Source organism: Alexandromys fortis, unplaced genomic scaffold (assembly GCF_014885135.2).
Source record: "Alexandromys fortis isolate MF-2015 unplaced genomic scaffold, M_Fortis_MF-2015_v1.1 scaffold_102, whole genome shotgun sequence".
NCBI lineage: Eukaryota > Metazoa > Chordata > Mammalia > Rodentia > Cricetidae > Alexandromys > Alexandromys fortis.
Window position 1 is genome coordinate 5,999,908 of NW_026067984.1, and position 25,167 is coordinate 6,025,074.

General features: G+C 37.8%; 1 protein-coding gene across 3 annotated transcripts in view; it reads left to right on the forward strand.

Moving 5' to 3' along the window:
- Positions 1-25,167, forward strand: part of Lrba (LPS responsive beige-like anchor protein) — a 468,170-nt gene that overhangs the window by 25,474 nt on the left and 417,529 nt on the right. For all 3 annotated transcript variants that reach the window (XM_050158812.1, XM_050158811.1, XM_050158813.1), the window contains exons 3-4: positions 24,340-24,571; positions 25,029-25,129. In XM_050158812.1, the coding sequence (XP_050014769.1) occupies positions 24,340-24,571; positions 25,029-25,129 (333 nt within the window). The remainder of the gene's footprint in view (positions 1-24,339; positions 24,572-25,028; positions 25,130-25,167) is intronic.

Here is a 25,167-nt window from a genome sequence, read left to right on the forward strand (position 1 = left end):
TTTTATTTTATTTTGGTTTTTCGAGACAGGGTTTCTCTATGGCTTTGGAGCCTGTCCTGGAACTAGCTCTGTAGACCAGGCTGGTCTCGAACTCACAGAGATCCGCCTGCCTCTGCCTCCGCGAGTGCTGGGATTAAAGGCGTGCGCCACCATCGCCCGGCCATGCATTGTATTTTAAAGGCGATTTCTCTAACACTAAAATTATATTCTCTGTTTGAACCCTAGATTTATTGTAATGTTACCATCTTTCTCCCTCCTTTTTTGTTTGTGTGTTAGAAATCAAATTTGTGACTATAGCTTGTGTTAAGTTGACAAAACACTAGCCAGCACAGACCTTGTGCATGCAAATTTGTGTTCTGTTTCTGAGCTACATCTCTATCTCTGTGACACTTAACTTTTAAACTTGGTTGTCTAGCTTCATTTCCTTGGTGCACTTGAAATAATAATCTGGAAGGATCATAAACCTGCTTCTCACACGTGGTGGCATGTACTAGTATGTAGTTCTAGCTTCTTCAGAGTATGAGAGAAAAAAATCATTTGAGCCCAGGAGTTCAGGACCAGCCTAGCCAACATAGTAAGATCTCCTTAGTTTAAGTACTTTAAATTGGTCTAATGAGAGTAGACAATCAAATAGTCGGTAGAATCTAGAATAAATTGGGAAACGCAAGTACTTTACTAGATAATGAATAATAATATGGCTAATGGATGAATTTGTGTCATAGAAAAGTTGCCTATATATTTTTAAGAAGGTAAGGAATTACATGTTTTCTACTAGAAAATGTGTAGGGATTATACTGAGAAGAAGAAAGCCCATAAAATTGGGACAGGCTTTTAATCTCAAATGAGAAAGAGAGAAAAGCTCATGTGACATTCAGAGCAGTGGCTGTCCACCTGCGGTGAGTGGCCCTTCTGGGGCGGGCGGGGAATTGAATGACCCTCATCAGAAAACATAGATATTTACAGTATTATTCATAACAGTAGCAAAATTGCAGTTGTGAAGTAGCAATGAAAACAATTTTACGGCTGGGGTCACCATAACCTGAGGGTTGCAGCATTGGGAAGGTTGAGGACCTCTGCTCTAGAGGAACTGGGGAGCAGTGATAAAGGAGACTCCTTTGTGTGCTTTGCTTTAGCTTGTAGAGATGTGTTCAGCTGTTCTGGGGTGAGAAGATTAAAGATTATCATCTTAAATAGCAGACAGCAGTAGATAGATGAGCGACTATAAGCATCTTTTGAATATTGAAAGGTTTACTAATTATAATAGTGGCAAAGTGTTTGAAAATTGAACTGAAAGATAATTTGCCCTTTTTAAAAATCCATTACAGAATGATCAAAATTCATTTTTACTAAGTAACTACTGTGATATTCTTATGCTTAAAATGCAGTGTATTCTTTCACTTCTTAAGTTACATTTTAGCTGTGAATGAGGAAGTAAAATTTATTTGAATGAAATTTAAATGAATGTGGGATTTGTGGAAATGTGTACATGATTTTGTGAGTAAAAATAAAGTCATTAAAATGTTCATGCTTAAAAAGCTACGAAAAACATTGTAACAAAATTTTCTTTTTCTCTTTTAATTTTTTTTCCGTTTTCAAGACAGCATCTCTTTATATAGCACTGGCTGTCCTAGAACTAGCTCTGTAGACCAGGCTGGCCTTAAACTCAGAGACCCACCTGTCTCTTCCTCCCCATTGCTGAAATTAAAGGTATGCACCATCACCACCTGCTGGAGCAACATTTTCTAACATTAATTTTTGTTAAAGAACTACAGTTAAATTTGAACTTGTATTTTTGAAGCAACATAGCATCAATGGTGAATTTGTAAGAATAACTGGAAAATAGCAATTGTACCAAAAATCCGTGAAGCCTGTCTTATGGCTGTGTATGTTTCTGAGCTGTTCCTTTTCCTAATCTGTGTTTTCCATTAAATCTAAACTTGCACTGTGTATGTACAGCTTTCTCCTGCCAGAGAGAGAAGTTTATTCAGTTGTTCAATTACAGATTGTAGTTAAGTACTTGTCACTTTACAGTGAGAAATGAGGGCAAGAACTCTTCAGAATATACTGTACCTTGTAATTGCTACACCACAATGTGTACACAATTCAGGCTTCCAGCTCTCTGTGTCCTGTGGGAGTTTTCAGGTTACATTATTCTAGTAACTGTGCTGTTGGTGCTGTCTCACCTAATGCCTATGCAGGCTAGCTTTCCCTCAGATGCTCATGGGGCCTTTTCAAGTTTCAGCCAGTGTAGCATCTGAACATAGGTGTCTCTTCAGCTCAGCGAGGCTTTGCAGTAGTTTCTCCTTTCCCTGTAGTCATTTGCAAAGTGCCTCTAGGAGCAAAATTAGGATAATTTAGCTCATTTCTCTTCTTTTGGCCATCCAAGCTCAGTTCTACTTGTTGTCTGATGCCTGAAAAGAGTTGGTTTTTAATCTGGTGCTATTGATTCTGTCAGGGTACCTGGCAAATGTTCTTCCTATCTCTTTTTGAAATTGTCTTCCTTGTGTAGCCCAGGTTGGCTTTGAACTCAGGATGCTCCTGGTATTGCAGCTCTGCAGCTGTTTCCAGCCTCCCAGTTACAAAATACCCCATAATTTAGAGGCTCAAAAACATACAGAATTGTGTAATATTTCTGCATTAGAACAAAGTTCGAAGTTCAAAATCTTATCACATGGGTTTGGAGAATTGGCTCAGCAGTTAAGAGCAACTATTGCTCTTGTAGAGGACCTAGCCTCAGTTCTCAGCATCCACGTGGAAGCTCATAACCATCCTTAACTCCAGTTCCAGGGGTTCCAACTCACTCTTCTGACCTCTGAGAGTACCAGGTCCACACATGGTACATCCTTGCAGGCAAAACACATATACTCATAAAATGAAATAAACGTTTCTAGGGCTGGAGAGATGGCTCAGTGGTTAAGAGCACTGTCTGCTCTTCCAGAGGTCAATTCCCAGCAACCACATATTGGCTCCAAACCATCTGTAATGAGATCTGGTGCCCTCCTCTGGCGTGCGGGTATACATGGAGGCAGAAAGTTGTGTACATAATAAATAAATAAATCTTAAAAAAAAGAAATAAACATTTCTAAAAATAAAAAAGAAAAACAAAAATTCACAAAATCTTATACTCTTCAGGTTCAATAGTCCTTAAGACTCCCCAGACTTCATTAAAGTTTTTTTCTGTACAGTTCCTCTGGCTCTGTAGATCTGCCTCCTACACCAACGTACAGTGGTGCATTGGTATTAATAACTGCTAGACACAGTTCTGTTCCCAAACAGGGAAAACGAACAAGAGTTCTGGTCTGTAGCAGTCCTGAAATCTTGCCAGGCTGATGCTGAAAGCGGATTAGGTCGTACACTGGGATTAATATCCTACAGCTCTTGGTTTGTCTTTCATTTCTTAGTTCTGTTATCTGAGTCACCTTTCTTTATTTCCCATATGTGTTGGCATCCCCACCAGAGCAGAGAATCTATTACAGTTGGTGAATCTCCCTTCATATGTGGCATGTCATCACAGCTGAGGACTTTCAGCCTTTTTTCCTATCTGAAGAATTTTTGGAGTCTGAAGGTTGTTCCCCATTTCTTCCCTCCCTCCCTCCCTCCCTCCCACCCTCCCTCCCTCCCTTTTTTTCCTCCTCCTCCTTTGTGTATGTGTAAGTGTGTGTCCAGGTGTTCATGCATGTTTTGGTATATGCATCTGGAGGCCAGAGGTTAGTTAGCCTCAGGTTGTTTCTCAGAAGCTGCCAATCTTGATTTTTGGAATAAGTGTCTTTCACTGGGACTGGAGGCTCTCTGATTAGGTTAGACTGACTGGCCAGCTAGTTCCAGGGCTCAGTGCTGGAGACTGAACGTTGGTCCTTGTGCTTACTTAGAGAGCTCCTTACAACTGAGCTATCTCCCCAGTCCAGTCCTCTCATTTCATACTGTCTGTATGCCTCTGGTTCTCTAAGCTGGCAAGATTTCTGCAGGTATACTTTCCTTTTCCTCAAATTATTATATTTATTGTTAGTATTTTGATAAGGTAACCTGTAGGCCAAATTCTGATCCTTGCCTGCTACTTCCTTGATGCTGGGATTAGAGGCTTGTAACACTATGCCTGGCTTTTATATGCTGCTGGATTGAACCCAGGCTTCGGATGTGTTCGGCAAATAGTTTGCGAATTGAACTACATCCCTAGCTCTAGACTACTTTTTTAGGAGTGATCTTAAGTTAACGACAAAATTGAAGTATATACCTTTGATCTTCTATATTTTCCTTCCTTTTGTTTGCATATTAATGTTGCCCACAGAAAATAGTTTTGCTCGATTAAGTCTGTTGATCATCTGCAGTGATTTGTTTTCACGCTTGCTCTTTTTTGGTTTTTCTTCACTGTTAGTGGTTAAAGGTAATTCTGGTTAATTTTTAATTTAGTGCCATTAAAGATCGATTGGGGAGTTCACATTTCTGTGTGTGTAGGGTTTTATACTTAGGGTTCTCTTTAGTGACCTCATTAGCATCATGGTAATATTTTACATTTTGTTTTATGTTTACTTAAAAATGGTAAAAGCCTGGCTTTTGAATTTATTAATTTTTACTATTTCAATATCTTAATTATGATGTATAACCATGTCTAAAATAGTAATGTGTTTTTCCTTCCATTCCTGTTTCATTCGTGAATACTTCAGTCAGTGTATGTCTCTAAAGGATAAAGAATATTCCAAAAAATCCCCAAACAATTAAACTATAATACCATTAATAATTCTTTAAAAAAAGTAATTTTATTTTATTTGTATGAGTATTTTTGCCTGCATGTATGTGTGTTTATCACATGTGCAGCTGGAGGTCATGGAGGTCAGAAGAAGGCTTAAAATCCTGTTGCATTTGGGTGCTGGGGACCGAGTCTTCTGGAAGAGCAACAAATGCTTTTAACCACTGAGCCAATTTTTCAGTCCCTGTTCATTACTGTGATTATCTGCTTCTGACTCCCAAGTGCTGGAACTAAAGGTGTGTGCCATTATATTCAGCACTTATTATTACTTTTTAAAGGAAATTAAGTAATAGCTCATCCAGTAAATATTCAAACAAATTTTTATTTATAAATTTAAAATATTTTGTTATTGTTCTGTGTTTATATCTGTGTGTGCATGATTTGTGATGGTGGGCATGCATGTGCCATGGCATGTTTGTCGAGGTCAGAGTACAGCTTTGTGATGTTGAGTCTCTCCTTTCACTTTAAGTGGGTTCTGAGGATCAGGCTCAGTTCACCAGGCTGGTATGATGAGCACCTTTATTGTCTCAACAATCTTGCCTGCCTCTAGATACCCCTCTACACTTCTCATGTGTATATGCATGTCCTCTTTTTGTGTATGCGTATGCCTGCTTGCATTTGTGGGCTCTTGTGTGTGTCTGTGTGTGCACATGTATGTATATTTGCTTGAGTGTGAGGCTCGAGGCTGTATCCAGAATCCAACTGTATTGCCTATCACCTTATACTCTGAGATAGTCTCTATATCAAACCCAGAGCTCAGCAATGTGGTTAGAGTCTAGCTTGCTTGTTCCAGGGATGCCTGTTATACCTACCCAATGTTTACATGGGATCTGAGGGTCCTGAACACTTGTCTTCCTGTTTGAACAGCAAGTGCTTTAACTACTGAGCCATCTTGTCCCTCATCTTTTTGTCTTAACACATCATCCTGTAGTTAATATAAGGATTTTATATACTTTTCTTCTTTTGAAACACTGGTTTACAGTAAGAAAATCTGACTTGATAACAAAACTGATTTGCTGACAAATCTTTTTACAATGGCAAGTTTTGCTCTTTTAAGTTTGCTGCTCCTAACACTATAACAAGATACCCGGTCAAACTATTAACTTACAGAAAGTGAATCCATGTAATCCAAACCAGGGAGAAGTGACTCTGAAATGCTTCTGGAGTGCATTGCTGTTGGATGAAGTTTCAGGCAGGAGGTAACGGTGCTGTCTCATGTGAGCAGTCACTTTAGTACATTCCACTTGGTTGCTTTTAGAAAATGCGTTTATTTTGATGGAAGGGCCAGAGAACCTAGCAAAAAAGCTTGTAAGGTCTTTGCTTTTCTTGAGTGGAAATCCTTTTACTTAGATGCTAGAGGAAACATGACGGTGCCCCCTCCGCATATTTGCCCTTTTGGTCCTTCCTAGCTCACTGCACCCAGGGCCTTACAGATTCTGGGTAAATATCTAACACTGGGCCTCAGCCCCATTCCCCTGCCATGGGCAGCCTGTTAGTAATGACAAGAAGGGCTGGTTTATATTGTTCAAAATCTGACAAGTTTCCATAAGTGTGGTTTATTGTGTTAAATACTTATGTATTATTTTGTTTTTTTCTTAGTTTGACAATTTGTTTCTTCTACATTGTTTAAATTTAGTCATTGAATCATTTTATATCTTTTACACTAGTATTTGTTGATGTTCTTTGAATATTGACTTAAATATCACAATTCTTTTTGTTTAAATACTTTTTTTTCTGTTTTAAAGTTAGAGTCTCATGTAGTCTAGGTTGTTTCCAATTCTCTATGTAGTCATGGATGACTTGAACACCTCATCCTCTTTTCTCTATCTCAAGAGTTGAGATTATAAGCATGTGCCACCACCTCTAGCTTTGTTAATAATTTTCAGCCTTTTAGGATATATATACATGTTGTCGGGGTTTCTGTCCTGCCCAGTTCCCGCAATCGTTAAGTCCCCCCCAAAATCACACAGAGGTCTGTATTAGTTATAAACTGATTGGCCCATTAGCTCAGGCTTCTTATTAACTCTTATAACTTATATCAGCCCATTATTCCTATCTGAGTTAGCCACGTGGCTTGGTACCTTATTCGGTGGGGTAGTCACATCTTGTTTCTTCTGTGGCTGGGCAACGATTGCATCCTCTTCCCAGAATTCTCCTGTTCTCATTGACCCACCTCTACTTCCTGTCTGGTTGTCTCACCTATACTTCCTGCCTGGCTACTTGCCAATCAGCATTTATTTAAAATATAATTGACAGAATACAGACCGCTGTCCCACACCATATACACACTTTAAAAATTTAAAAGAAAGTTTCTTGGTCAACCTTTCCTTAATATCCTGGCTTCTAAAAGTGACTGTGGAGACTGTTTTATGTGTACTACTTCTAATGCCTGTGGCATACTATTTGTTCTTTCTTTTTAGTCCTTTCTGAAGGTGTCTTTTTGTAGAGGTGAGGTGAGCTAAACTTCGAAAATTAGAGTGGGAGAACAAATGAGTGGAATGGGGTATGTATCCTGGTTTTAAGTGAGTGCATATACCCTTCAGAGATAGCCTCATGGACGTGCTTTCTCCAGTCAGACCTACTGTGTAACTCATCAGCTCTAATTTATCCATCTATTGAGGAGCGTCTTTACCATATTTATGATTCATTCCCTTCAATAATAGCACCACCAGGCTCTACCAAGCCTTCAATACATCAGCCTTTGGGATCATTTTATACCCACACCATGATAACCAGAAGGAATGTATAGGGAAAAAAAAAGGGAGGTGAGGTGTTTTGAAATGTGTCAGGGGGGCTGGAGAGATGGCTCAGCAGTGGAGAGCACTTTCTGCTCTACCCACAGGACAGCTCACAACTGTCTGTAATTGTCTAGGCAATCTGATGCACTCTTCTGACTTCTGTGGACCCTAGGCATACACATGGTACACAGACAAATGTGTGAGTAAAACACCCATACTTCCCCTCCTCCTCATCATCATAAATAAAGAGAAGAGTGGCAGAATGGACCAAATGATGGAACAGATGGAACAGTTATTCTGTAGGTTATGAAGAACTATGACATTTTTGTATAGGGGTTACTGAGAAAGTAAATTATTATTATTATTATTGGTTTGTTTGTTAAAACAGGGTCTCTTCTCCAGGCGGTGGTGGCACACACCTTTAATCTCAGCATTCAGGATACAGAGACAGGACAGGCAGATCTTTGTGAGTTTGAGGACAGCCTGGTCTGTAAGAGCTAGAGCGAGTTCCAGGAGAGCACAGAGAAACACTGCCAAAAAACAACCTCCCCCCCCACCCAAAAAAAAAGAAAGAAAAGAATACAGGGATACAGGGTCTTTCTATGTGTCAGAGTTCAGGGACCAGCCTCTACAAAAATACCACTTCCCAGCACTGGAATTTAGAAATATTAGTAAATAATACAGAAATGCATAAGATAATAAAAGAGAAACATATATAGAATAGTAAGAGGTAGGAGTTCCAGTGAGTACTGAAGTTGCCTGCGTTTAATTTTTTTTTTAAATTTATTTATTTATTTATTATGTATACAATATTCTGTCTGTGTGTATGTCTGCAGGCCAGAAGAGGGCACCAGACCTCATTACAGATGATTGTGAGCCACCATGTGGTTGCCGGGAATTGAACTCAGGACCTTTGGAAGAGCAAGCAATGCTCTTAACCACTGAGCCATCTCTCCAGCCCTCTGCGTTTAATTTTTAATTGCTTAAAATACCCCTGACCCCAAAAGGTAGGAGTAAGACAAAAAACTACATTAACATGATACAAGGAAATGAACATATCTCTGGCTACACACATAGTTAACCATTCTGTTGCTAGAACAAAAGAAGTTGCACGCCACCCTAGACCACAACATTCTCTAGGCAAACCACTCCCTGGGTGGAATCCAAAGTTATCTCCTTAAGGGAACTGGAATTTAGTTGGATCCATAGACTTTTGTTTGAGGTAGAAACATAGCTACTTCTCCATTCCTGAAATACAGGGTCTGGCTATTAGGCACACCTGTTGACAATAACCTCTGATCTAAACCTGGGTGGGACCTTTGTTTGAGGTAGAAGCACAATTAGCCTAGAATGGATAGAGGTAAGGTCCAACTCTCTGACTTTTGGTCAGTGTGGAAACATGCTCACATTTTTGGGCCTCCACATCTACATCGACCTGGCTGTTCTAAAATTCCTTATGTAGAGTAGAGTGTCCTCAAAGACACAGAAATTCTCCTGCCTTTTCCTTCCCAGTGCTGAGATTAAAAGTGTGTGACTCCATGCTGGGATAAAATGTTCCTGAGAGTCTTCTGGTGGTGGGATTAGAGTTGGGAGCCAAACAGGTGACTGTCAGTGAGAAGTATTGCTCATGCCCTTAATGTGTTTCTGATTTTTGTTCTTGATAACTAAAATCAAACCAATTTTTAAATTAAAAGTGCTAGTTGATGATTGAGTTTCATGGAGAGCTCAACTAATGAGAGCTTGAGAAGGCTTATCTTTCCAATGTTGTAGATTTCAAGGTCATGAGCTGGACTCTGGGCCTTAGCCTGGGGCTCCTGATGGTGAGATACTGAGGAAGATAATTAAATGTCAGTTCTAGAGATGGAAGTATAGCTCAGTGATGCACTAGTTTGCCTGCTATGCCTGAAAATTACATTCAACACCTGGCCAAACAACAGTAACAAGTCGGGCAGTGATGGTGCATGCCTTTAATCCCAGCACTTGGGGGGCAGAGGCAGGTGGATCTCCGAGTTGGAGGCCAGCCTGGTCTACAGTGCAAATTCCAGGACAGCCAGGGCTGCTCCGAGAAACCCTGTCTCAGGAGAGAGGGGGGAGGTTATAAAAATACTGCTTGGATATTTTGCTTTTAATTTAATGCATTTATTTTTTGTTTATAAGTTGCTGATTCTCTAAATTCTCCTTCATCTACATCCACGATACCCCATATGCACGTCTCTTTTGGGCTCATAAAAAACTTCACATAATACTTTATAAGGAAAAAGAAATGAAGCACATTACATGCTGAAGAGTGTTTTTATTGATAGTCACCTGCATATATGATCTAGTATTAATAACCTATGGTGTGGTGCTTTTCCAGGTTTTTTTTTTTGTTGTTGTTTTTTCAAGACAGGGTTTCTCTGTAGTTTTTGGAGCCTGTCCTGGAACTAGCTCTTGTAGACCAGGCTGGCCTTGAACTCACAGAGATCTGCCTGCCTCTGCCGCCTAGAGTGCTGGAGTTAAAGAAGTGTGCCACCACCGCCTGGCTCTTTTCCAGGATGTTTTTTTTGCTCTCAAATAGATAAATTCTTGTTTTATGTATTGTAATATTTTGTTAAGCATTAGCATGTGTATAATATCTCTTTCTTTTTTCTTCTCTGTGTCTTCAGGGAACCTTATTTCTTGTTTTTTCCATCTCCCAGCCATTGACATTGATAAAGAAAGCCTTAAAACAGTGTTATGCTAGGCAGTGGTGGTGAAGACTTTTAATCCCAGCACTCAGAAGGCAGAGGCAGGCAGATCTCTGTGAGTTCAAGGCCAGCCTGGTCTACAGCAGGAGTTCCAGAACAGGCTTCAAAGCTACACAGAGAAACCCTGTCTTGAAAAATCAAATAAATGAAAACCAAAGAACTCCCACAAAGTTATTAGCATGTCTATATAATTCTGATTTTTCCTAAAGTCTTTATAAACAAATATAACTGTATGTATGTGTGTGTGTGTGTGTGTGTGTGNTGTAGACCAGGCTGGTCTCGAACTCACAGAGATCCGCCTGCCTCTGCCTCCCGAGTGCTGGGATTAAAGGCATGTGCCACCACCGCCCGGCCTGTTTATATTTTTTATGCCTTTGTTATACAAAAGGTTGCTTGGTGTACCTCAGAATTGGGTCTTGTCTTTTCTTTCTTAGTTGCTTACCATCTAGGTCCTTCTAAATTGATGTAAACAGCTCTATCATTTAATAACGTAGAAGCTACAAAATTTTTCATTGCATGAATGGGCCAAGGTTGACTATACTCCTGTTTCTATTGGTGTGACGAAACACCATGACCAAAAAGCATGTCTGGGAGAAAAGGGTTTATTTGGCTTACACTTCACCGTTGGTGTTCATCACTGAAGGAATTCAGGGCAGGAACTCAAACAGGTCAGGATTCTGGATGCAGGAGCTGATGCAGAGGCCATAGAAGGAGTGGCTTACTGGCTTGCTTCCCATGGCTTGCTCAACCCACTTGCTTGTAGAACCCAGGACCAGCAGCCCAGGGATGGCACCACCCACCATAGGCTAGGCCCTCCCGTATTGGTCTTTAAATGAGAAAATGCCAGCCAGGTTGTCGTAAGCACCTTTAATCCCAGCAGAGGGAGGAGAATTTCTGAGACTGAGGCCAGCGTGGTCTACAGAGTGAGTTCCAGGACATCAGCCAGGGCTACACAGAAAAACCCAGTTCAAGCGGTAGAATGTTCATAGCTTTTCTAGACTCTCTCTAGTTATGTTTTTTTTCTTCCTCCAAATGTAGAATTAAAAAATATTAAAAGCCTTTTTTTATTAATCTATTATCCAAAATCATATCCTTAGGTTACAATTTAATTTTTGCCAATTTGTAAGTTTTCTTATTACAATTTAAATTTGCATATTTGTTTAACCAACTAATGTATTTGGTTCCTTGAGACAAATGCTTATTGTAGTCAGGACTGGCCTTGAACTTGCTGTGTAGCTGAGATTGGCCTAAAATTCCTGCTTACTCTACCACATCTAGCCTAATATATTTTAAAAGTATCAGGTGAATTTATTTATTGAAGAACCTGTAACTTTGGACATTTTATATCTGAATTTTGTTCATTGAATACTAATAATGTACTTATACCTGTTCTGAAGTCCTGTATTTCCTGCATTTTGGCAGCAGAATCTAGTTTGTGTCAGACTCAGCTTCCGTTCCCCTGGCGAGACTGTAGGTGGTGCTCTGCCCTTTCCTTGGAAGCAATTGTGCCTGGCTTCTCTGTGTGGATGATGTTATTGGCCCTGGTATTCATGATCAAAATATATTTATTTACTTAGACCTAAAAAAAAGTGGTCACAGTCTCAGTCTCTCTCTCTCTCTCTCTCTCTCTCTCTCTCTCTCTCTCTCTGTAACTGGAACCCTTCAATGAGGGAATACTTGATTTGGTTACCCAGTGGCACTCTCACCAGTGTACATTTATGGAAGACAGAATAAATGGACAGTTTTTTCTCTTAATTTTACTAGTTTTCAAAGGGACAGGTATTTCTGCCTTACCATCTTTTAGAGCAATGGTTCATACACAGAGGTTGAAAACAGATATCCTGCATATCATATCCTTACATTATGATTCATAATAATAGCAAAATCATAGTTATGAAGTATGAATGAAATAATTTTATGGTTGGGGGTCACCACAACATGAGGAACTATGTTAAAGGGCCACAAAAGTAGGAAGGTTGTGGAATACTACTTCAGAGAAAACCAGTGAATTTGTTCTTGTGAATTAGAAATTTCGTGAATTTAAATGTATTTGATTATAATTGTTCTTATCATTGAACCACAGATTACCTTGTCTTTGGCTAATAGGGTATTTTTGGCAGAGCCTTTTTTATCTGATGATATTCCTGCTATTGTGTATGGCAAGATAATTTAGGCTCAGTTTTTTATTTCTAGCCCTAGACCTTGGATCAGATGTTTTTAAGAGAAACCCTTGGTCAGAAGTGCCCCTTCAAGACTTCAGTCAGAGTACTGTTTACACTCATTGTTACACTTTGGTTATTGCTCGTGTGGCTTTCAGAGGCCAGAACTACACATATACCCTTAAGTACCAATTACAGTTGTATTATTGGAGTATGTGCTTAAATTATCTTATAACTGCCTAGTGATACTTCTGTTAAGTACAGGGTTAGTTGTTCAGACCCTATCAGGTTGAGCACATTCTTTTCTCTATCTACTTCACATGTTTTTATCATGAAAGGCTGTTAGCTTTTGACAAATTCTTTCTGTGTTTATTGAGATGATCATATTATTTTCTTTTTCTGTTATCCATGTATATAATTTATTGCTTTTTACTGAATATACTTATGTATGTGGGTGCACAAGCATATGTGTGTGTGCGTGTGTGCGTGTGTGCGTGTGTGTGTGTGTGTGTGTGTGCAGTTGCATGCTAATGTGTTTGGAGACCAGAGCTCACCCTTGTATATTGTTTCTCATATACTACCTACTTTTTTATTGTTTTTTTGAGCCATGTTCTCTCATAGGGCTGAAGCTCTCCACACAGCTTAGGCTGCCTGGCCAGCCCCAGGGATCCAGTTGTCCCCACCTTCCCAGGACTGGCATTAAATATATGTCACTCTGTTTGTTTTTTTTTTTTTTAAGTATGGGTCCTAGGCCTTGAACTCATGTCCCAGATATTTTATCGACAGAGGCATCTACAGCCCCATAATTTAATGTTTATGTGTTAAACTAAACTTGTATTTCTGAAATGAATCTGATTTGCTTATTGTGTAGAATTATTTTTACATGTTGTTAATATTTCTTCTCATGTTTTAGTGGTATCTCCTGTACTTAGTTAGTTGTCTAGTACAAGTGTAACACTGGCTTCGTTGAGTTTTTGAGGAGTTTGTGAAGAATTATACTGGTTCATTTTGACAAAACTGTCAGAGCTCTAGCTGTGCTTTGTGAGTTATTTTTGATTATTATCTTTTTATTTGTTTCTAACCTTTTTATCTTTTCTCTTTCTTTTTTTTTTTTAAAGATTTTATTTATTTATTATGTATACAACATTCTGCCTCCATGTATGCTATGCCCGCATGCCAGAAGAGGGCGCCAGATCTCACTGCAGATGGCTGAGAGCCACCATGTGGTTGCTGGGAATTGAACTCAGGACCTCTGGAGGAGCAGTCAGTGCTCTTAACCACCAAGCCATCTCTCCAGCCCCCTCTTTTCTCTTTCTTATAGAACCAGTTTCAGGAATAAGGGGCTTCCTAGGAATTTTTTGCTTTTATCTAAGTTGTTACTTTTTGACAACAGTTTTGTAAGGCTGGTGGTAATATGCTCTCTTTTGTTTCTAATTTTAATGATTTGAGTCTTTTTTTTTTTCTTGATCAGTGAAACCAAATTTTGTCAATGTTTTCCTTTTGTTCTTGTTGAGACAGGGTCTTCTTACTCTGCTATTGAATTGGAGAGTTCTTTATGTATTTTAGATATCCTTTTTTGAGATATTTGCTTTTCAAATATAGTCTGTAGTTTGCTATTTTATTTATACACACACACACACTCTAATATATTAGTTTTCTCCAGGGAATTTACTTTTGGGTCTGAAGTCTAAAATATAACAGTTCATACTTTGTGAAGAAAACAGATTTTTTTTTATGTTTCAAATCTTACTGTTCTTCAAAATAAGACTTTAGATGAGTAACTATGAATTAGCAATGTAATCTAAAATAGTTTGGAAGTATTAGGGAAATGACAGTGGAGTGCTTGAACAAATACTATGTGCTTGTTAAATACTATGTACTTTTACGTTATAAACACATAATTAGACACACATATTGAGGTGATTGGTTGGAATATGGGATGTGTGACTGCTTGCTGTTTCATATCCTGTGGTGTTTCATGCAATGTAAGTTCAGTGGACTTCTTTCTGCTTGTCACTGGTGACAGATTTCTGATTTTTAAAATATGACAGTGGTATAAATCACTAGTTTGCTAGATTGAACTAGTAATCTATTAAAGAACATGGCAGTATTTACTGTAGATAAATGCAAATTTAAAAAGGTTCTGTGTATGAAGGTTTAAATGATTTATTATCCTTCAGTGCATGCCTGAGTCTGAAGTTATGCAATAGATTTAGAAAATTTCATTTCCTGTTTGAAGGTTCAAATTTGCATATTTTTCTCTAATGCAAGTGTTGGAGCTTAGTTGATAGAATATACAGTAAAACTGATAATACGATTGCTTAATTTTTTGGGGGTGAATAACAGTGTCAATCCTTTTAAAGTATAGGTAAGTGATTAAATATACCCACTTTATTTTATTTTTTTCTGGGATAGAGATTGAGGGAGAATTTCAGAAATGGAAATTGTAGTCTCTAGGTGGCTTAAGAATTGTGTTCACATGAGTTTTCTGTCTCCTTAATTTGGCTTCTTTTTTTCTTCCCTCTGAAGTTGCAGTTCATGCAGGTTTTAATATGGTGAACAACTAATCCTATAACAAGTTCTTACTTCACACAATTGTTTTTTATTATTTATTCTTTTGAGACAGTTGTTCCAGTTGTGTGTTTCTGAATCAGGCCCTTGGTTTATAGCCCAGGTGGACTTGAACTTGTGACCCTCTTGTCCCAGTGCTCACCACTGCTAGGATTATAGTTACCATACCCAGATCTACTTATTTTTAAAACTAAATCTTTGTTTCAGGACAGTTGCAGAGTCACATGCAGTTTAAGAAATTAGAAAGAGAAATCCTCTCTTCTCTATCTACTTTTCTCCAATATGAAAAAGCCTTGCAGAAGCACAGTAGCTTTGACAGTGATAATGAAACTTTCCAGCACACACGGGAGCTCCCTGATTTCTCCCTGTAGCCATGCCTCTTCCTCCTGCTGCTCCCTTTGTGACTGCTGAAAACCACCAGTCTTCTTTCCCGTTGTTTTTCCAGTTGAATTGCATATAAATGGAATAATATATAAATTTTTTTTTCAGCTAGTACAATATCCTGAAAATTTATTTGGATTGTTGTGTGTATCAGCACTCTGTCCTGTTTGTTGTGTATTGGGTACGGTAAAGGTTTTCTGTTTACATTTTCAGGCTATTACGAAAAAAGTCGCTATAAACATTCATGTTACTTTTTTTTTTCTCATGGTACATATATGTTTTTTAAGGAAAAATGCTAGATATACATTTGCTAGCTCCAATAGTAGTTGTATGTTTAATTTTTGAAAGAAATTACCGAACTGTCTCTACAGTGGGTGTGTCATTTCATATCCTCCCAAGCAACATATAAGTGATTCAGCTTCTCTGTAACTTCTCTAGGAATTGATGTTTTTGTTTTCATTCTGATTGCTGTGTCCTGATATCTCATTGTAGTCTGAGTTTCAATAATATCTAATAGTTTTAAACTTTTATTCATATATTTATTTGTCTTTTTAGTATTTTTTTAGTGAAATATGTTCTGTCTTTGGTTTATTTTTTAATTAGCTTTTTTCTGCTAATGAATTTTGATTCTGAGAGTTCTTTCTATATTTTAGTTGTCCTTTTCTCAAGTATTTGGTTTACAAATATAGTTTGTATATAGGTTGGGGTTTTTTTTTTTGAGCAAAAGTTTGTAATCTTTGATAAAGCCTAATTCTTAAGTTTCCCCATGGGATTTGCTTTTGGGTATGTAGTCTAAGAACTCTTAAATTAGCCTTGAGAAGTTTTGTTTTCTAATAGTTTTATATTGTACATTTCAGCCTGTGACCTATACTAAACTGTTTTGGGTTGGGTGTGATACTTGTGATAGCATTTATTTGTTTGTTTTTTAATGTAGTTGCTGCAGGCCATGTGCTTAAAAGGTCTTCACCACTAAGGTGCTTTTCACATTTGTCAAATCTCAGCTGGTATAGTTCATTTCTAGATTCTCTTTTCTGTTCCATGGATTTGTATGTCTGTCCTCCTGGTGACTCCTCATGGTACCGATCACCATAGCAATGTGGAAATCTGAAATTAGGCAGGCAATTTCCTCCCACTTTCCCCCCTTTAAAATTGCTTTTCTGTTATAGTTCATTTGTTTCTTCTGTGTAAATCTTAAAATAATATTTTCTACATTTGTAGAACTCTTTTGGGGATTTATGATAGAAACTATTAAATGTACCTATGCCATCTTTTGGGGAATGTTGAGACAACACCCTAGTTCTTCATGTTTTAGTGGTTTTATGTCTAAGTGTTTTTTTTATATTTCTGTCAGTTGTAAATGTTGCCATTTTTATTTCTTTGCCTATATCGTCATTGTTAATAGACAGAAATAGAACTGTCCTTGTATCCTTGTTTTGTAACCAATCACATTGCTAGAAGCTCACTTTTTAACTTTGTTATGTAGGTTTGCATTCATGATTCATGTGTGATCAAGTTTCTTTTCCATCTTTTTCCTCTATCTTTGTTTTGAGTTGAGAAGCATAAAATTTGTGATCATTTTGAAACATTTAATAGTAATATGCAGTGAAATTACGTGAACATTGAAGTATTTTTTTGTTTAAAATTACAAATATTTCCATACTAATTACAGGGTTATTAAAATTTCCTTTTTTATGTTGAGAAATTTGTGGTAGCTTGTGATCAAGCCCTGATCTTCTGGAAGAGCTTCCAGTGTTCTTAACCAAAGAGCTATCTCTCTAGGCCTCCCCTTGCCTTGTTTTTAAAAGACCGGTCTCACTATTTAGCGCTGGTTAATTTGCAACTTGCTTCATACACTAGGTTGTCCTTGAACTCACAGAGATCTGCAAGTAAAATCTCTTAAAGCTAAATCTGTTCTCTTCAGTTCAAAAGCTTTCTGCTTTCTGTGGAGCTCTGTCTGCAAACATTTTGAAGAAGGTGCAGCCCAAAGGTTTGCTGTGGACAAATAAGGGAAAGAATATTGTTTGTGACCGCAAAGCAGCCTTGCAAAGCAGTCAGATTCTTCTTTGGTCACCCACTGAATGGCAGTTTGTAAAGAGTAATAGTCTTACTATCAGTGGCAGGTCATTGAGGGTTAGCTTTCTCTGGAAAGGCTGGGGTTATGTACTTGCTAAAGAGCTGAACATTCTCCCACCTATCTATTAGTAAAGCACTGAAGTAAGGACTTACTACATTTTTGCGTAGTTTTGTTAAAAATATTTTTATAAGTTTTGAAAATGTTGCAGTTTCTTTCTTGAATTCTAAATATCTGCCATCTCACAATATTTGAGATTAAAAAGATATATATATATATATAAAAGGACACTCCCCGTCGCTGGGATTAAAGCACACTTCCAGCCACTCCTACTTGTCTTCTTGGCACACAGACGTAGACTGTAATCCTCATGCCTGCTTGCACTTGTATCTCTGTTTCTTTTTCCTTTTTTACTTGCCCACATTTTTTCTCCATACCATTTGTTTTTCGTTTTTTCATTGATTCTTTTTCAGTTTTTTAAAAACATAATTCTTTATAGATTCTTTGGAAATTTCACATCATACACCCCATCCCTTTCACTTCCAGCCCCTCCATATCCATCCCTTACCCCTGCAGTACATCCCCAAAATTAATTAAAAACAAAACAACAAATGAACAAAAAACCTCACCTCGATCCTCCATCTTTCCAACACCTCTTCATTCACCTATGTATTGCTCTTCACCCTATATATTGAGGCAGAGTCTCTTACTACAACCCAGAGTTTACTGATTCTATTTAGTCTAGCTAGGCAGTTTGCTCTGGGGATCACGTCTTTATATTCTGAGGGCTGGGATTCCAGGCAGGCTACCATGCCTGATTGGCGTTTATGTGGTTCAGGTGATCTGAACTCTGTTCCTTAAGCTTAAATGGAGAGTTTATTATCCACTGAACCACCTCCGAAGCCCATGGTCTGGCATTTAAAAGAGTTTTTGAGAATGTTTCCTGGGGAATTTAGTTGGTACCATTAAAAAACAACTTCAGTAGATACTGGGGTCATTAGTTTGCTAGGAATGTGTAACAAGGACCTAGTAATTGAGCTGCCGAAACAGCAGAAACTTACTGCCTCAGAGTTTTGTATACTATAGAGGTTAAAATCTAATGTGGTTGTAGTTTGGTTCTCTCTCTCTCTCTCTCTCTCTCTCTCTCTCTCTCTCTCTCTCTCTCTCTCTCTCTCTCTCTCTCTCTCTCTTGTTTTTTTGAGACAGGGTTTCTCTGTAGCTTTTGGAGCCCGTCCTGGAACTTGCTCTTGTGGACCAGGTTGGCCTTGAACTCACAGAGATCAGCAAGCCTCTGCCTCCGCCTCCAGAGTACTGGTGGTGTGCACACCCCCCCCCCCCCCCGGTTTATGAAAATCTTTTTCATGTGTCCTTCCTAGCCTTTAGAACAGTGGTTCTCATCCCATGGCTTGCAATCCCTTGCTCGGGGGTCGTGAAGGACTTTTTAACAAGTCGCTACAGTTTATGTTGAGAGCCACTGCTCTTGAGGCTTTGCAGGAATCTTTGCCATTATTTGACTTAAAATTATCACTGAGAATTCTGTGTCCATCTTCACCCGGTATTTTCACTCGTGTATGCCTCTGTGTAAGTTTTCCCTTTTTGTTAGTAGTCACTTTGGATTAGGGCTTATCCTCATGACCTTGTCTGAACCAGTTACATTACAACCAACCTATTTCCAAGTAAAATTGCTTTCTGAAATAATGGATGTTAAGACACTAACATAGCTTTATTTATTTGTTTATTTTAGTGGTGGTGGTTGTTTTTTTTTTTTTATAAGACAGGGTTTCTCTGTCTAGTTCTGACTCCTGGAACTAGCTCTGTAGACCAGGCTGGCTGCAAATTCAGAGATCGGTCTGCCTCTTCTCCTGAGTGCTGGGATTAAAGGTATGTGCCACCACTGCCTGGCAGATTTTTCTTCCCTCCAGGGAGCAAATAATTTGGTTCATAGTGGGAGCCATACGGCATAGTGGTGCTTATTGAATGATCTCATAAGAATGTAGTGAGGAAATTTTGATTTTGAAACTTACTATGAAAAATAATGCAGTTCTCAAAAAATAGACCAAGATAGACAGTGTAAGTTTTACCACCTGCTATTTCACTTAAAACACTCCCAAGTAGTGCCTGTAAGGTGGCTCAGTGGTAAAGGTGCTTGCTGTCGAGTCTGACAACTTAAGTTTCATCCCTGGGAGCCACAACTGACTTCTACAAATTACCCTTTAACCTCCACATGTGTGCTATGGTGTGCACACACACATGTTCATACACGCAAAACAAATGTAATAAAGCATAGTCACAGGTATTTTTTATAACTTTTGAGAAAATTTAACTATAGCCATATATATTAATTCAGTTGGTACAATGGAGACACCAAAACACATTAGTGGTTTCTAAAAAGGAGACGTGTTTGTCCTGTTGAAAATCTGGGCCGTGGGCTGCTGCAGTGGTTCTGTGGTTGCCAGGATCCAGGACATTGATGAACCTACTATAATCTCACTATGAGATGGATGCTGAGCTTCTGAGGTGGCTCCTCTGGCTATCCACTGTTTATGTATTGTATGTGCTATGCAGGAGGATGGTTGGGAAGACAAGGCTGAGATGGGAGGGTTGTGAGTTTGAGGTCAGTCGAGGAAAATGAGGCTTTCATCTCTGTGTTAGTTAGTACCTTTAATGTATCTTGCTTGCTTCAAAACTGCTAATTTTTTTTTTAAATGTTGATCTCAAAGTATCTAGTTTTCCCCAAGGACCCATTCCTGTATGAATGTGACACTGTACGTGAGAGGAACTTTATTTTCTTATAATGTAAACAAGCTCAGAATAAGTAATTTAGACATTTTTGGACAAGTCACAAGAACTATAGCGAAACCTGGTCTGTGGTGAAGGCTGAGATTATACTCTACCCCATCTTCTGTTGCACGGTGCTCTTGTCTTGTCTCCGAGGAGAAATGTAGCAAGTTCACATTGAGTTATCTAGAGTAAGCATGTTCACCTGTGAAGTACCAGGGTGTTGAGTTACAGTCTTCCAGCTTTATAAATCTTTTGAAGAGAAGATACATAGTTTTCATCTTCCTGAATTTTCTGTTCTGTTATTTTTTTTGAGAATATAAGTGACTCATCTTAGTGACCAATTTTAAGTTAAGGCATTTTATTATTAAAACTATTGAGATGAAAATTATCACACTCAAATTAAGATCTTGGTACAAAAGTTGTAAAGGTTCATTTGAATTTTTTGAAATAAATACTTTAAAAGGTCTATAATCATATACATTAAATTGTGACCTATATAAAGCATGTTATGCCACCCTGAAGGCTGCTATAAAAATTGTTTATGAAGTTCATGCAAGACTAAAATATGTTGAAATGGAGAGTTTTGAAAAATGTTCTATATAGCAGAGGAGACCAAATCATGCTAAAATGCAGGAAAAGACTATACATCAGTTTCCAGGCTACATTATTCAAAAAAATACAACCATAAAAAGGTAATAAGATTACATTTTCACATTTCATGGCTGGTAAAGTGCATTAGGCTGCTCAGATATTCATAACTCCCTGTGACATTTGGAAGATTACATTTTGGAGGGGAGAGCCATTACTGCCGCTCAGATAATAGCTCGCGATGCCTGGTCCTGGGTATGATCCTCGTCAGTGGAGACAAATTTGTGTTTTGAAGGTTGATCAGCTTCAAATAACTATTAGAAAGGGTTAACCTGACATATTGTAGGCTCTCTGCTTGCTTTTTAGGTATAATAGATATGCATGCATACAGTATATCAATATGCCACACATTTGTATGTACAAAATTCAGTCATCAATTTTCTCCTTGAAAGGCATATCTTACAATATTTAATGCAGCGGAAAAATATTTAAAACACCTGTCTGAATATTGCTTTCACACTATAAGCTCAATTTAGAAGCTGGTGAAATATTTGGGTTTTTATTTGGAAATTACTTTCCAAATTAATTCTGTAGCTTCTTGGAAGGGTGATTACTGATGGTAATATATACAGATAAGAGTGAAAGATGGATGTTAGTAACACTAAGGTGAAGGCAAGGCTTCTCAACTGAGTTGCAATGAGGCTTTTGTCCTGTTTAGTTCTACCCAGAAGGCATATAATTGTTGAAGAGATTTCCACAGTATTTGAACTCTCCATATCTATCTGTCTATCTATCTGTCTATCTATCTTCTATCTATCTATCTATCTTCTATCTATCTATCTATCTATCTATCTATCTATCTATCTATCTATCATCTATCTATCTATCTATCTATCTATCATCTGTATCTATCTATCTATCTATCTGTCTGTCTATCTATCTATCTATCTATCTATCTATCTATCTATCTATCGTCTGTCTGTCTATCATCTATCTATCTATCTATCTATCTATCATCTATCTATCATCTATCTATCTATCTATCTATCTATCTATCTATCTATCTATCTATCTATCTATCGTCTGTCTGTCTATCTATGTATCTATGTATCTATCTATCTATCTCATCTATCATCTATCTGTCTATCTATCTATCTATCTATCTATCATCTGTCTATCTGTCTGTCTATCTGCCTATCATCTGTCTGTCTGTCTATCTATCTATCTATCTATCTATCTATCATCTGTTTATCTATCTGTCTATCTATCATCTATCTGTCTATCTGTCTATCTGTCTATCTATCTATCTATCTATCTATCTATCATCTGTATCTATTTGTCTGTCTATCTATCTATCTATCTATCTATCTATCTATCTATCTATCGTCTGTCTATCTATCTATGTATCTATGTATCTATGTATCTATGTATCTATCTATCTATCTATCTATCTATCTATCTATCTATCTCATCTATCATCTATCTGTCTATCTATCTATCATCTGTCTATCTGTCTGTCTATCTGTCTATCTATCATCTGTCTGTCTGTCTATCTATCTATCTATCATCTGTTTATCTATCTGTCTATCTATCATCTATCTATCTGTCTGTCTGTCTGTCTGTCTGTCTATCTATCTATCTATCATCTGTCTATTTTTCTTGTAAATTATTTGGTTTGTTTGTTTGTGTGTATTTGAGGAAGTGCCTTTCTATACTCAACTGAGAACTTCTGGGTTCTGTCTACTAGAAAATATTGCTGAAGTTGTCTGCCTTACTATTGTGTCTCTATGATTTTTCACAAAACCTTTTCTCTTTCTGCTTTTCTCTCATGAAATGGTAAGTTTAGGACAGTGTGCTATCACATGTAACTCTGTATAGGGTTATTGGTGTTTTATGGCTGTGGGATCTATTGTTTGTTTGCTGCATTCCTGAGACTTTATGGTGTATTTTCTGACCAGAAGTTACTCTTGTGCTTGAAGAAGTTACTCTTTAATTTTGCATTCTATTTTCTGGGTGGATTCCACATATACTATACCCATTTCTTCAGCATCACTAACATATGAGAACACATTTCCCCAAGTCCTTACCCACAGTACATTTTATTATGTATATTATTTAGGACTTAGAATTTTATAACATACCTAAATAATTTTTATTTTGTTATTAAAATTGATTTTGTGAGCAAGATTGATGTTTTGCTCATATGTCATGGTGTCATTGTAAGTCATTTTATTCATTGCTTTGTCCCAAAATTTACTTCAAATTTTTCTTTTAGGAAGTTTTTTATATTTACAACATGAATCATGAATGATATTTCTCCTTAGTTTAATTATATTTTGATTTTTGTGTTTTTTTCCTTATGTACTTAGCCCCTCCCCCCAAATTACTTGAGGTTAAGCCCAGAGTCTTATATGCTAGGTGAGCACTCTAGCACTGAGCTATAGTCTCTGTTCAGAATTTTAATTTATATTAAATTGATCAGTGAGAATCCAGAAATCTTTTTTTTTAAAATATTTATTTATTTTGTCATATTTTGTCAATATTCTGTCTGTGCGTATGCCTTCAGGCCAGAAGAGGGCACCAGACTCCATTACAGATGGTTGTGAGCCACCATGTGGTTGCTGGGAATTGAACTCAGGACCTTTGGAAGAGCAGGCAGTGTTCTTAACCTCTGAGCCATCTCTCCAGCCCTGAGAATCCAGAAATCTTAACAATCTTTTTTGATATTTGATAATTTTTGATTATTAATTAATGAATTTTGATAATTAATTAATGATTTTTTTGTAGGCACGGTCTGTAGTAGCCCAAGCTGGCCTTAAATTCAGTATTTAACTATAGATAACCCTCAACTCTTTTCTTTTTTGTTTTGTTTCGTTTTGTTTTTGGGATAGGATCTCACTATATATTTCTGGCTGGCCTGGAGTTTGCTATGTAGACCAGGCTGGTCTTGAACTCAGAGTTCTGCTTGCCTCTGCTTTCTGGAGTGTTGGGAATGGCATGGGCCACTATATCACTATGCTTGACCTTTAAAAGATTTGCTCATTTGTTATTTAATAAGTATACTATGGATGTGCCTGATACCCTTGGAGGCCAGAAGAGGGTGCCCAATTACTTGGAATTGGAGTTAAGGGTGGTTGTGTGTAATGTGAGCCCTGGGGTCCAAACCTGGACCGTCTGTGATGAAGCTGTCTTTCCAGCCCTGATGCTATTTCTCAAGCACTAGGATTTAGGCGTCTGGTCTAAAGGGCTTAGAAAAGGCTTTACCTCTCAAGTTTACAAAATACATTTCTACCATTTAGTGAATCTGAAAATGACTTTAAGTTACCCTATATTTGTTATTTTTAAAATATTTTAATTTTTATATTCCAAGTTTTAATCTGCTTTGTGCTATCTAGATTTGAAGATTTCTTCAGAGGATTTATTTTTTTGAGATTTACAAAAAGTCGAATATTTTGTTGTTGGGGGTGGGGAATGCTGTGAATGGGTGGTCATTGCTACTTTGAAGTTTAGGGACGACCGATAGTGGTGATAGATGTGCAGTAATGCCTTGAACATGCTTTTGTTTGTTTTCCCTTGGAAGCTGGTAGGAGGCCAGTTTGATCTGGAGATGAACTTCATTATCCAAGAAGGTGAGAGTATCATCTGCATGGTGGAGTTATTGGAGAAATGTGACATGACTTGCCAAGCGGAAGTCTGGAGCATGTTTACAGCCATTCTGAAGAAGAGCATACGAAACCTTCAAGTCTGCACTGAAGTAGGCCTTGTGGAAAGAGTACTGGGGAAAATTGAAAAAGTTGACAGTATGATTGCAGGTATGACTTTTCTGTAGCCATGTGTGTAAGAAATAGTTTGATTCTTGAATACTGTATTTTAAAGATTTCTTTTAGCAATATTTTAAGAACAAATACTTGATTATATAGTATGTTTTTATTTAAAATATTATTTATTATTTTTAAGTGTGAGTGTGTGTGTGTGTGTGTGTGTGTGTGTGTGTGTGAGTGAGTGAGTGCAATGCCTGCGGAGGCCAGAGGTGTCAGATACCCTTGGAACTGGAGTTTCACGTGGCTGTGCCTTACCCAGCGGGCCTAGAAACCAAACTCAGGTGCTCTGGAAGAGCTGTGTGTGCTCTTATCCACTGAGCCATGTAAGCCCCATGGCATGTGTCTGTACCTCTTGTGTCCAGACTATTATGTGAGCACATATTTTAATTCTTTATCTCTAGAAATATAAGTAGCTCACCTTTTTCATTGTTTGTTTGCTTTTTCTCAGATCTTCTCGTTGACATGTTGGGAGTGCTGGCCAGCTATAGTTTGACAGTTAGAGAACTAAAGCTTTTCTTCAGTAAACTTCAAGGAGATAAAGGACAATGGGTAAAAAAATATGAAAATAAAACATCCTAAGTACTAAA